This window comes from Triturus cristatus, chromosome 1_1 (genome assembly GCF_964204655.1).
Source record: "Triturus cristatus chromosome 1_1, aTriCri1.1, whole genome shotgun sequence".
NCBI classification, from domain to species: Eukaryota; Metazoa; Chordata; class Amphibia; order Caudata; family Salamandridae; genus Triturus; species Triturus cristatus.
The window spans coordinates 131,397,049-131,410,939 of NC_140579.1; the positions used below are offsets into that span (position 1 = coordinate 131,397,049).

Here is a 13,891-nt window from a genome sequence, read left to right on the forward strand (position 1 = left end):
CTGTACCTTGTCACACCATAGTACACAGTACCTTGTACCCTCTCTCAGGGCACTGCGATCAGAGTACGCTCACAGTATTCTCAGTGCTTTACAGCTTCCATCTTGTACCCTTTCTGAATGCACCTCTATCAGAGTACACCCCACAGTACACTCAGTGCTTTCCTCTCTCAGGGCGCTGTTATCACACCACAGCACACCATACCTTGTACCCTCTCTCAGGGCTTTGCTATCACATCATAGTACCTTGTACACTCTCTCAGGGCACTGCTATCACATCACAGCACACAGTACCTTGTACCCTCTCACAGGGCACTGCTATCATACCACAGCACACAGTACCTTGAACCCTCTCTCAGGACACTTTTGTGAAACCACAGGACACAGTACCTTGTACCCTCTCAGGGCACTGCTATCACACCACAGCACACCATACCTTGTATCCTCTCTCAGGGCACTGCTATAACACAACAGGACACAGTACCTTGTATCCTCTCTCCGGGCACTGCTGTCATACCACAGCACACAGTACCCTGTACCCTCTAAGGGCCCTGCTATCACACCACAACACACAGTACCTCCGACCCCCTCTTAGGGCACTGTTATCACACCACAGCATACAGCACCTTGTACCCTCTCTGAGGGCACTGTTATCACACCACAGCACACTGTACCTTGACATTCCACAGCACACAGTCCCTTCCACTGCTATCCCACCACATAACACAGTGCCTTTGTACACTCACTCAGGGCACTGCTATCACACCACAGCACACAGTACCTTGTACCCTCTTACAGGGCACTGCTATCACACCACAGTGTATAGTACCTTGTACCCTCTGTCAGAGCACTGCTATCACTCCACAGTACACAGTCCCTTGTACCTTCTCTCAGGGCACTGCTATCACACCACAGCACACAGTACCTTGTACTCTCGCTCAGGGCACTGCTATCACACAACAGCACACAGTCCCTTGTACCCTCTCTCAGGGCTTTGCTATCACATCATAGTACCTTGTACACTCTCTCAGGGCACTGCTATCACATCACAGCACACAGTACCTTGTACCCTCTCACAGGGCACTGCTATCATACCACAGCACACAGTACCTTGAACCCTCTCTCAGGGCACTGCTATCACACCACAGCACACAGTACCTCGTCCCCTCTCTCAGGGTACTGCTATCACACCACAGGACACAGTACCTTGAACCGTCTCTCAGGGCACTGCTATCACAGTACACATCATCTTGTACCCTCGCTCAGAGCACTGCTATCTCAGCACAGCACACAGTACCTTTTACCCTTGCTCAGGGCACCGCTATCACACAACAGCACACAGTACCTTGCATGTTCTCTCAGGGCACTGCTATCATACCACAGCACACAGTACCTTGAACCCTCTCTCAGGGCAGTGCTATCACACCACAGCACACAGTACCTCGTACCCTCTCTCAGGGCACTGCTATCACATCACAGCACACAGTACCTCATACCCTCTCTCAGGGCACTGCTATCATACCATAGCACACAGTACATTTAACCCTCTCTCAGGGCAGTGCTATCACACCGCAAAACGCCGTACCTTGTGCGCTCTCTCAGGGCACTGCTATTACACCACAGCATGCCGTACTTTGTACCCTGTCTCAGGGCACTGCTATCACACCACAGCACTCTGCACCTTGTCACACCACAGTACACAGTACCTTGTACCCTCTCTCAGGGCACTGCGATCAGAGTACACTCACAGTATTCTCAGTGCTATACAGCTTCCATCTTGTACCCTTTCTGAAGGCACCGCTATCAGAATACACCACAAGGTACACTCAGTGCTTTACAGCTTCCATCTTGTACCCTTTCTGAAGGCACCGCTATCAAAGTACACCTCACAGTATACTCAGTGCTTTACTGCTTCCATCGTGTACCCTTTCTGAGGACACTGCTATCAGAGCACACCCCGCAGTATACTCAGTGCTTTACTGCTTCCACCTTCTACCCTTTCTGAATGCACCTCTATCAGAGTACACCCCACAATATCGTAAGTGCTATACAGCTTCCATCTTGTACCCTTTCTGAAGGCACCGCTATCAGAGTACACCCCGCAGTATACTTATTGCTTTACAGCTTCCATCTTCTACACTCTCTGAAGTCACCGCTATCTGAGTACACCTCACGGTATACTCAGTGCTTTACAGCTTCCATCTTGTACCCTTTCTGATGGCAACGCTATCAGAGTACACCCCACAGTATACTCAGTGCTTTACAGCTTCCATCTTCTACCCTTTCTGAAGGCACTGCTATCTGAGTACACCCCACAATATCGTAAGTGCTATACAGCTTCCATCTTGTACCCTCTCTGAAGTCACCGCTATCTGAGTACACCCCACGGTATACTCAGTGCTTTACAGCTTCCATCTTGTACCCTTTGTGAAGGCACCGCTATCAGAGTACACCCCACAGTATCGTAAGTGCTATACAGCTTCCATCTTGTAGCCTCTCTGATGGCACCGCTATCAGAGTACACCCCACAGTATCGTAAGTGCTATACAGCTTCCATCTTGTACCCTCTCTGAAGTCACCGCTATCTGAGTACACCCCACGGTATACTCAGTGCTTTACAGCTTCCATCTTGTACCCTTTCTGATGGCACCGCTATCAGAGTACACCCCACAGTATACTCAGTGCTTTACAGCTTCCATCATGCTCCCTTTCTGAAGGCACCGCTATCAGAGTACACCCCGCAGTACACTCAGTGCTTTACAGCTTCCATCTTGTACACTTTCTGAAGGAACTGCTATCAGAGTACACCCCACAGTACACTCAGTGCTTTACAGCTTCCATCTTGCACCCTTTCTGAAGGCACCGCTATCAGAGTACACCCCACAGTATACTCTGTGCTTTACAACTTCCATCTTGTACCCTTTCTGAAGGCACTGCTATCAGAGTACACCTCACAGTATACTCAGTGCTTTACAGCTTCCATCTTGTACCCTTTCTGAGGGCACTGCTATCAGAGCACACCCCGCAGTATACTCAGTGCTTTACAGCTTCCACCTTGTACCCTTTCTGAAAGCACCGCTATCAGAGTATACCCCACAGTATACTCAGTGCTTTATAGCTTCCATCTTGTACCCTCTCTGAAGGCACCGCTATCAGAGTACACCCCAAAGGAAACTCCGTGCTTTACAGCTTCCACCATGTACCCTTTCTGAAAGCACCGCTATCAGAGTATACCCCACAGTATACTCAGTGCTTTACAGCTTCCATCTTCTACCCTTTCTGAAGGCACTGCTATCTGAGTACACCCCACAATATCGTAAGTGCTATACAGCTTCCATCTTGTACCCTCTCTGAAGTCACCGCTATCTGAGTACACCCCACGGTATACTCAGTGCTTTACAGCTTCCATCTTGTACCCTTTGTGAAGGCACCGCTATCAGAGTACACCCCACAGTATCGTAAGTGCTATACAGCTTCCATCTTGTACCCTCTCTGAAGTCACCGCTATCTGAGTACACCCCACGGTATACTCAGTGCTTTACAGCTTCCATCTTGTACCCTTTCTGATGGCACCGCTATCAGAGTACACCCCACAGTATACTCAGTGCTTTACAGCTTCCATCATGCTCCCTTTCTGAAGGCACCGCTATCAGAGTACACCCCACAGTACACTCAGTGCTTTACAGCTTCTATCTTGCACCCTTTCTGAAGGCACCGCTATCAGAGTACACCCCACAGTATACTCTGTGCTTTACAACTTCCATCTTGTACCCTCTCTGAAAGCACCACTATCAGAGTACACCCCACAGTATACTCAGTGCTTTACAGCTTCCATCTTGTACCCTTTCTGAGGGCACTGCTATCAGAGCACACCCCGCAGTATACTCAGTGCTTTACAGCTTCCACCTTGTACCCTTTCTGAAAGCACCGCTATCAGAGTATACCCCACAGTATACTCAGTGCTTTATAGCTTCCATCTTGTACCCTCTCTGAAGGCACCGCTATCAGAGTACACCCCACAGTACACTCAGTGCTTTACAGCTTCCATCTTGCACCCTTTCTGAAGGCACACTCTGTGCTTTACAGCTTCCATCGTGAGTATCAAATATTGCAGTTGATGACCCTGCATCTGCAGTGCATCGACAAGGTAATACCTGCTCAAACAATCTCAGGGTAAAGCAGGACTCCAAACATTTATGTGTCCCTCCCTCCCCCTCCAAGAGGCAGATGATATTGACCTGCAACCCACACATCAATCAGGAAGTGATGGTACCTCCCACTAACAATATAAAACTGAATCCACTCACCTGATGTTTTCTTCCTCGAGTAGACAACCCAAACAACAGCAGCGGGCAGTCCAATACCCAAGAGGGCTCCAATGACGCCGCCGATAATTACCCCCATTGGAGGAGATTTCTGGGTAGTGTGCTACTCGCCGAAAAAGTGCTTCAACACCCCATCAATGGTAGCAAGCGCTATATAAATGCAAACCTTGTTCCATCTTCTATCCCTCCACTATCTTTCTCAATCCAAATAACTGACTAACATATCCAGCACCCAAATTATTTTCATATTTTCACTATACTAATTCAACACTAATCCTTTATGGGTTCCGGATTAGTGTGCTACTTGCCTAAAAACAATTTGACTACTCATCAGGGGTAGTAAGCGATATATAAATGCAATTACAATACATACAATACAATACATCTTACTAGAACCTGGTCCAGAAAGGCACAGAGTGTTTCAGCTAAGCAGCCAACCAGAAAAGTGGAAACATGGGGGCCGATTGTCATTGGCCATAGACTAGTCATTTAGATTGGTAAAACACAAGACTGTTACAATTGTGGGCAGTTCTGAGATTTGTTTATGCATCTGGGGCTGAAGACTGATTAGTGAAATAGTGCATTCAGCGACCCTGCATCAGCAGTGCGTCAACGAGGAAATGCTGCTCCACCCACCTCAGAGTAAAGGAGGCCGGTCTCCAAGCATGCATGTGTCTCCACCCCTACTCCTAATGACAGATGGTATTCACCTGCATCTCTGCATATGAATCAAGATGTATTGGTACATTCCACTCACAGTATCAAACTGAATCCACTTACCTGACTTTTTCATCCTCGAGTAGACAACCCAAGCGACAACAGCAAGCACTGCAGCAACCACGACAGCTCCAATGACGCCTCCGATAATTACCCCCATTGGAGGAGATTTCTCTTCTGTGGGACAGAGACGGATAGGAGCAGAGTTACAGGACAGAAATCACTTCAAAGATATGAATTATGATGCAGTGAAACTAATGCCTACCAGGTATGAATATCGTTGTGAGTAAAGAGGCAGCCAGAGTGATAACCTGGCCTAGGAACTGAAGTCTGATCCTACTACAGCCCAAGGTATAGTCGGTGCTCTGTAACTCTCCGACCTGCACTCCTATCACACTACAGTGCTCAGTATACTCACTGCTTTGTAGTCTTCGAGGTGGCACTAGTCTGTCACACCAGCCCATGGTTTACTCCACACTATAACCTTCCTCTCAGGGCGCTGCTATCACCAGAGCCTACAGTGTACACAGCAGTGCCCGGAGAAAGGCCACACGGCACTATCACCTCACAGCCAATGGTACACTCCACGCTCTGTAGCTTTCCTCAGGGCCCTGTTAAACCACCACTGGCCGCACTTTACTCACTGCACTGGGCCCTTTCTCTCACACCTAAGCCCCCATCCGCTCCTTCTGACTAGCTCCATCATTAATGGCTGCAGCCAGGTAAAAAGTGGCGGCATAAGACTGGCTTCCTGCATCATCTGCTGTCTTGGGGCGAGGGCCCTGGAGACAACTGTAGAGGTCAACCTCCAGATAAACAGCAATAAGGCCAAACTGACAACTTCCCTGAAACAATTTCGCAGTGTGGAATTCTTCTCTGTTCACAGCATTCTGTTATCTAGGGGTTGGGTCCAGATTTTGCTGACTCAGTAAAACAGTTTTATTTTTCGATTGTTTTTATCAAGGAGATTGGGGGAGGAGTTAAGGTGTGAATCTAAAAGAGTTACAAGCCACAAAAGAAAGGGAAAAGGTTGGCCTGTAACCATCTGTTCACAGTGTAGTCCTGTAGCTCTGCATACTCCAGCCATCTAGTTTTTGTCTCAGATGCTTGGAAGTTGTGTTTCTTCGAAGAAGATTTAGAGTCGCAAGATTTGCTGTAGCTCTACCCATCATCCACAATGTGCATGGGCACTGGCTCCATCTTAGATTGTGTTTTTCACACACTGGATGTGAATGTATATGGAATGTGGACTGAGACTACTGCGGTGCACCATGTGTATGGTGCATTGTTGAGTGTGTAATAAAAGGAGAGATCTGTAACTATTACAAGCTTCCAGGGAGGAGGGCGGGTGAATCTACAGCACTACATGCTATAAATAGATACTTACAGGGGAAGTAACATTTTCTGTTCGTAGAGCCTGTGGCTGCTGATACACATGCACTGCACAGACTATAAAACAGAACCCTCAAAAAGCGGTGGTTAGTAAGTTGATGTCTGGAGCAGGAGTCTTAGAATTGTCTGGCCCACCAAAGCCTGGTGTCAGGCTGAGATGACCACACAATAATGCTTGCTAAAAGTGTGTGTTGGTGACCAGGTGGTCTCTTTACAAATGTAGGCTGGTGCAATGTTTCCTAAGAAAGCCATGGTTGATCCTTTCTTGTGGGTGGAATGTGCCTTGGGGTACGGGTAAGCCTATCTTGGTTTTATGATAGCAAGTGTGGACACTGGTGACTATCCATCTTGCAATCCCTGCCTTGGAACCTGAATGACCTGTGAGAGGTTTCACACAGGCTACAGAGCTGATGAGAGTTACAAGAAGCCTTGGGTCTGTAAATTTAGCACATAACAGCTCTCTTGGTATCTAGTGTGTGCAAAGCTCTTTCCGCCATTGAGTCTGGCTACAGAAGGAAGACTGGGAGTTCTATGATTTGATTAAGGTGAAGCCTCCTCTGGGAGGCACTTAAGATTGGTTCTGAGAACACTCCTATCCTCTAGAACATGAATGAAAGGCTCTTGTATGGGGGGCACTTGCAGCTCCCTAATGCGCCTGAGTGATGTTATGGCAGCTAAGAAACCCGCCTCCCAGGAAAGAAACTGTAACGGGCAAGAGCCTCCTGGGGAGTTTGTTGCCGTTCCGCCTGAGAGTTTGAGGTATTAGACAAAGAAAGGCCTTTTTAAGGCCCTCCATTAAAGCTTTGACTACTGGCATTCTAACGAAGGATGAGTGTTCCATCTTTTGCACATTTTGCATACTAGCTGCTGCAGCAGCAGGTTTTATGTGTTTTGACATGAAGGTGTAAAACTAGAACATGATGCCCTAGACCTCATCCTACACAGGGTCTTGATTTTTGTAAAGGCAGTAATGACAAATCGCTAGGTTAAGCCGCATGGGGTCTGATCTGACCCAGTCTCTGGGTGAGAAGGTCCAGTCCGAGCGGGAACTCCTCGTGTGGCTGATGGACATTTCCTGAAGCATGGCGTGCCACAACTGTCCGGCCCAGGTCAAGGCCACTAGTGTGAGAGTCATGGATGCTTGCCTCATCTTACAATGTACAGGAGGAGAAGGAGAGGAGGAAAAGCATAGGCCAGGATCTCTGACCAGCTGATCCATATTGCACTGCCCATGAACTTTGTTTGCAGGAACCTGGAGGTGAAGTTTGTGCATTTTCGAGGTGAAAAACAAGTTTATTTGTGGGGTGCCCCAGCGCTGGCAGAACTTGTGGAGGACTGAGGGGTGGACTTGTTGATGTGTCCTGTTGAGTATGTGAGTTAAATGGGAGTGCATAACCCTACTGGATGATCTTTAGTATGCAATGGAATGCCGCCTTGGGAGAAAATGCATGGATCTCTCTTCCACATGCTAAGGGCATTCAAAAGCCGGTTCATATCACAGGGGAGGGATCGAGAAGAGCATAGGTAATGGTGCTCTGTGTGATGTCCGCTTGATCCCCATCCACGAAAGGGCTGGGGTGGCTGTTGCGGGGGTGGATGGGTCTGATGTTTTCTGCATGCCAGCCCTTTGCAGTGACCTTGGAAGGAGTGAAACTGATGGGGAAATTGACCAGCAGTGCTGGAAAGGCCCAAGGAACGCATTGTGACTCTGCTTCCCTTAAAGTATTTGAGGGCAGAGACAGCCTTCTGACCAAACAGGCGAGACCTGCCGAAAGACATCCCTCGCCTAAAACAATCAGATATGTCAAGGTCAGCCCTAATTACACACTTGGTGATATCCTGGCCGCCCAGAATGGTTTGAGCCAAAGAGGCCCGAAACCCATCTGAGCCTAACAAGCATATATACCGCATTGACCGACCACACTGCTAAGCTAGCCAATGAGAACATCCACTTCCTGAATGCCTGTATCCTTTTTAACTCCCTGTCTGGAATTGTGGGGAACAAATTATGATTTACCTTGCTGATGGAAGTCTGGACCACCAAACCCTCAGGAGTAGGATGCTGCATAGGAATCAATGGGTGCCGGTCTGCGGCATGCTATATGATGTATATTTGTAAAGCACACTATCACCAGCGAGGGTTTCCTCAGGTGTGTGTGTGCCTAGGCTGGCCTACGGTAAGTTGGTTAATTGAAACGCCAGGTCTTCAGCTTCTTGCAGAATTTAAGAAGAGAGGAGGAGGCTCTGATGTGCAGTCGGAGCCGTTCCACGCTTTAGGAGCGATGTAAGAGAATGTCCGTTCTCCTGATCTGGTTCTGTGTATGTGCTGGATGTGTGTGTGAGTAGTTGTCCTACGTAGCAGAGGTGGTTGGTGGTTGGTGGAAGGAGATCTGGCTGTTCATGTAGGTGGGGCCCAAGTTGAGTAGGATGCTGCATAAGAAAATCCAGATCACCAGGTCTACGTCATGTTATGTAATGTGTATTTGTGAAGTCCACTATCACCCGCTAGGGATATTTAAAGCTGTGCTGGCATCTTGTTCTGTATTTCATACACCAACATTTTGAAAACAGAAAGAGGGAGATTTTAAAAATAAACTCAGGGGGACTGTATTTTGCTCGTTGACTTTCACTGAAGCATGGGCAACTTCAAAAATATTCTTGACATAAATATTGAAAGGAAGAATTGTCCTACCAGCCATGGCTCTGAATCGCACACCTCTGTACAGAGTCTTGTCATCTTATACGCCACACTACATTAACTATAACTTGCGCCTTCTCCATGCGCTGGTTATACCTTTGCATATTACATGATTTACACCATGTGAAATCATAGCATTTATAACAACACTTATGAAATCTAACATGACATCATTTCTAACAACAGAGTGCCTGGTCGAGTGACGAGTTACAGTTAATGTAATGTGGCGAGTGAGGTGACTGTGTACAGAGGTGCGCGAGTTATGCCCAATTGAAGGTGGTGCGTAAATGATAAATTTAAGTTATAACGTTTAAGTTGTGTTTGTATAGAAAGAATAAGGAAAATGCTACTTACCCAGTATGCATCTGTTCTTGGCATATAGAGCTGTAGAGACACATGTTGTGCATAGATCACCATCTAGTGTTGGGTCCGGATGTTTGCACTTTGTTTTTCTTCGAAGAAGTCTTTTCAGCCACGAGGTAGGTGACTTCTCCTTTCGTTGAAAGTGCGCATGGGCATCGACTCCATTGTTAGATTGTTTTCCCGCAGGTGATATTGTAGTTCGTAAGTGTAGCAAAAGGAGATGTCCATTAATGTATGTATCTAAGTAAGATGTTACTGCAACAAATATAGGTAGCCGGGGAGGCGGGTGGGCGCATATGACTCTACAGCACTATATGCCAAGATCAGATGCATACTGGGTAAGTAGCATTTTCATTTCGAGGCAAATGAGCTGCAGATCATATGCTGTGCATAGATTACAGAGCAGTTATCCCCCAAAGCGGTGGTTAACCTGTATCTGTTGCAGTGGTTTGAAATCGTGTACCTAAAACTGCCTGGCCCACACTAGCTTGCTGTCTTGCTAACACATCTATACAATAGTGTTTTGTAAATGTATGAGGTGTAGACCATGTTGCAGCTTTGCATATGTCATCTATGAGTATATTCCCCTAGAATGCCATAGAAGCCCCCAATTTGCGTATGGAGTGTGCTCTAGGGGGAACTGTTAATGTTCGTTTTGCTTTTGCATAACATATTTGAATGCACTTGACTATCCACCTTGCAATCCCTGATTTTGATATGGGATTGCCTTTGTGTGGTGAAGCAAAAGTAACAAATAGTTGGTTTATAGCACGGAAAAGTTTTGTCCTTTCTATGGAATAAAGCAAAGCTCTCTTCACATCTAATGTGCGTAGGCATGTTCTGCCACTGAATCTGGTTGAAGGAAGAACACAGATAACTAAACAGATTGATTGATATGAAAAGCAGAAATTACTTTAGGAAGGAATTTAGTATTAGTCCGAAGTACCACTTTGTTTTGGTGCATTTGTAAAAATGGTTCTTCTATAGTTAATGCCTGAAGCTCACCCACCCGTTGAGTGATGTGATAGCAACAAGGAAAGCAACTTTCCATGTGAAAAATCATAGTTCACCTTCCATAAATGCTTTTATAACAGGCCCTCTAAAAAGAGATAGATGTTGTCTATTCTGGAGGTATGCAGCTATTGCAGCCAGATCTAAGCGTATGGACGTGTATGCTAAATTGGAACATTGTAAATGTAACAAATAACATATAATGTTTTGGACAGAAGCATTGAGAGGGTTGATGTGGTTGTTATTACAATATATCACAAACCGCTTCCACTTTACTGCATGGCAGGCTCTTGTGGTAGGACGTTTAGCCTCCTTGATAATATTCATGCAGTCTGGCAGTAGATTAGGATAGCCAAACTCTAGGACATCAGGTGCCAGATCGCAAGATTGAGTTGACTGGGGTCTGGATGACTTATGTCTCCATGGCTCTGTGTGAGGAGATTAGGTGTAAATGTAGTTTTTGGTGAGGAACTACTGAGAGTTCTAATAGGGTTGTGAACCAGGGTTGACGTGACCACGTGGGAGCAACTAGGATTAGCATCAGGGACGCTTGTTTGAGTTTCCGAACCACTAATGGAATGAGTGGGAGAGGCGGAAAAGCATAAGCAAATATCCCTAACCAATTGATCTATAGTGCATTGCCTTTTAACAATGGGTGTGGATACCTGGATACGAAGTTTGGGCATTTTGCGTTTAGGTGTGTGGCGAACAGATCTATGTCTGGGAAGCCCCACATTTGAAAGAATGGGTGGAGAACTTGAGGGTGTAGTTCCCATTCGTGGATTTGTTGTGTTTGACGACTGAGCATACCTGCTATCTGATTGTTTACTCCTGGAAGGTGTTCCGCTAGGAGAAACATTTTGTGATGTATGGCCCATATCCAGATGGTCTGTGGTAACTGTGACAGCTGAAGAGTGTGTCCCCCCTGTTTTTGTATGCAGGACATGGCTGTTATGTTGTATGTACGAATTAGGACAGTTTTGCCTACTAGCTGAACTTGAAATGCTTTAAGCGCTAGAAAAATTGCTAGCAGTTCTAGATGTTTTATATGAAGCTGTTTCTGCTGCAAACTCCCAATACCCTGAATTGTGTGGGTTTGAAGAAGCACTCCCCAACCTATTAGTGATGCGTCTACTGTTAGCACTATGTGGAACCGGGTCGCTGAAGGGCCGCCCTTTTAAAAGGTTTTGTATGGTCCACCACTGCAGAGAGCGATGGGTGCGGCCGTCTATCAACACTAGATCTGATAACTGACCCTGAGCCTGGTTCCACTGACGTGCTAAGCATTCTAGCAGGGGACGCATTTGAAGTCTTGCGTAGGGGACTATACAAAAGCAAGACACCATAATTCCCAGTAGTTGCATGGATACCCGAGCTGGTAAGGAGTGTTGAGGCTGAAACTGAGACATCAGGGTTTGTATAATCCTGACTCTTGCTGGAGTTGGGTATGCTTGAGCTTTTTGTGTGTCTATAGTAGCTCCTAGATATGCTTGAGATGGGGATGGTTGGAGATGGGATTTGGACAGATTCACTGTGAATCCCAGATCGAGGAGCAAATGCACTGTTTTTTGTGTGTGGCATAGACGGCTGTCTTTCGAGCTGCCTTTTATGAGCCAGTCGTCCAAGTATGGGGAGACATAACGCGTTGTCTTCGTAGATGGGCTGTGACTACTGCCAAGTATTTTGTGAAAACCCTGGGTGCAGTCGTTACCCCGAATGGGAGCACCTTGAATTGATAATGTTGGCCTGCTACCACAAACCTGAGGTATTTGTGGTGCGCAGGGTGAATTGGAATATGGAAGTAAGCGTCCTTTAAATCCAGAGTAGAGAGAAAGTCGCCTTGCTGAAGTAGGGGAACTACTTGATGGAGTGTTACCATAAGAAAGTGGTCCGATTGAATGTATAGATTTAGTTTTCTGAGGTCTAATACGGGCATGAGAGAGCCATCCTTTTTGGGAATTAGGAAGTAGAGGAAGTACACCCCTGCTCCTTGGTATGTTAAAGGGACTGGTTCTATTGCATCATTTTGCAACAAAGAGAGAATCTCTTGTTTTAGAAGGGTGAGATATTGTTGTGACATGAGGTTTGGTCTTGGAGGAATATTCAGAGGAGTGCTTGAAAGCTCCAGGCAGTAACCAGATAGGATAATTTGTAGAACCTATGTGCCTGATGTAAATGTATTCCAAATGGGTAGAAAATGGGAAAGACGTCCCCCGACTGGAGTGGAATGATCGGGGGTATGGAAAAGAAGTCACTGTTTGGGGTTTGCATGGGAAAGTGCGTGTTGAATTACCTCTGCCTCTTCCCTTGCCGTTGTTCCCTCTATATCCCCCTCTAAAATAATCACTTGGAGAGGAGGATTGATTGTTACCCTTGTAAGAGGAGGGGGGATTCTCTGTAGACACATTTTTGGAGCCACCTCTATAGAATGAGCAACGAAAGGAACCTCTGTTAGAAAGTGATTGTAAGGCCCACAAGGACTTAGCAACTTAGTTATCCTTTTACATCTTTACTAGTGTGGTATCGACAGCTGGACGAAAGTGATGTTCTTTGTCAAAAGATTGATTAAGAATAGAGGTTTGTACCTCGAGCTTGAATCCTGAAATTCTTAACCAAGCGTGTTTACGGAGCAGTACACTTGTTTTTACTGCCCGAGCTGCAGTGTCTGCCTGACCTAGTGCACACCTGATAGAGGTATTAGTTATTAATTTACCTTCTTGAATAAGGTCACTGGCTTTAGTCTTATGCTTATTAGGAAGAAATTCAATGAGCTTTTTGAGTTCATCATAATGAGCCATATGATACCTTGCCAATAGTGCTTGAGCATGGGCAATGCGCCAATGATTAGCAGCTTGTGAGTCTATCCTTTCGCCCGAAGCATCAAGTAATTTGGACTCTTTATCAGGAGGAGGGGCATCACCTGTTTGTGGGTCAGCTCTCTTAAGAGCATTGGAAACAACCAGAGAGTCCAATGGTAATTGGCCTTTTATATACATAGGGTCATTAGGTGCATATTTGTATTTTTTCTCTACCCTGGGAGTGATGATCCTAGCTCTTACAGGGTCTTTAAAGATGTCATCAGTGTGTTTAAGTATACCCTTTACCATGGGTAATGATAAACAAAATATCCTCCTCTAAACTCTCTTTATGACGCTCTACTCCATGATATTGTGCTGCTCTGTTAAGGAGCTCAATGTACCCAATGTTATCATCTGGAGGCGAAGGCCTGGATGGATATAGGTCAGGGTCACTATCTATTTCAGGGTAATTCAAATTATCCCATGGATCAGGATCTTGTGGTGAATCCTGTGGTGCATAGTCATCTATATCCCCATCCCCTGTACCTTGTGGGTCAGGTGATGGTGGTGTAGGGGAATGTGTAGGTGTA

General features: G+C 46.2%; 1 protein-coding gene across 4 annotated transcripts in view; it reads right to left on the reverse strand.

The window, feature by feature from the left end:
• Positions 1-13,891, reverse strand: part of LOC146869794 (patr class I histocompatibility antigen, A-2 alpha chain-like) — a 144,441-nt gene that overhangs the window by 48,985 nt on the left and 81,565 nt on the right. For all 4 annotated transcript variants that reach the window (XM_085616034.1, XM_085615819.1, XM_085615896.1 and 1 more), the window contains one exon: positions 5,103-5,216. In XM_085616034.1, the coding sequence (XP_085472160.1) occupies positions 5,103-5,216 (114 nt within the window). The remainder of the gene's footprint in view (positions 1-5,102; positions 5,217-13,891) is intronic.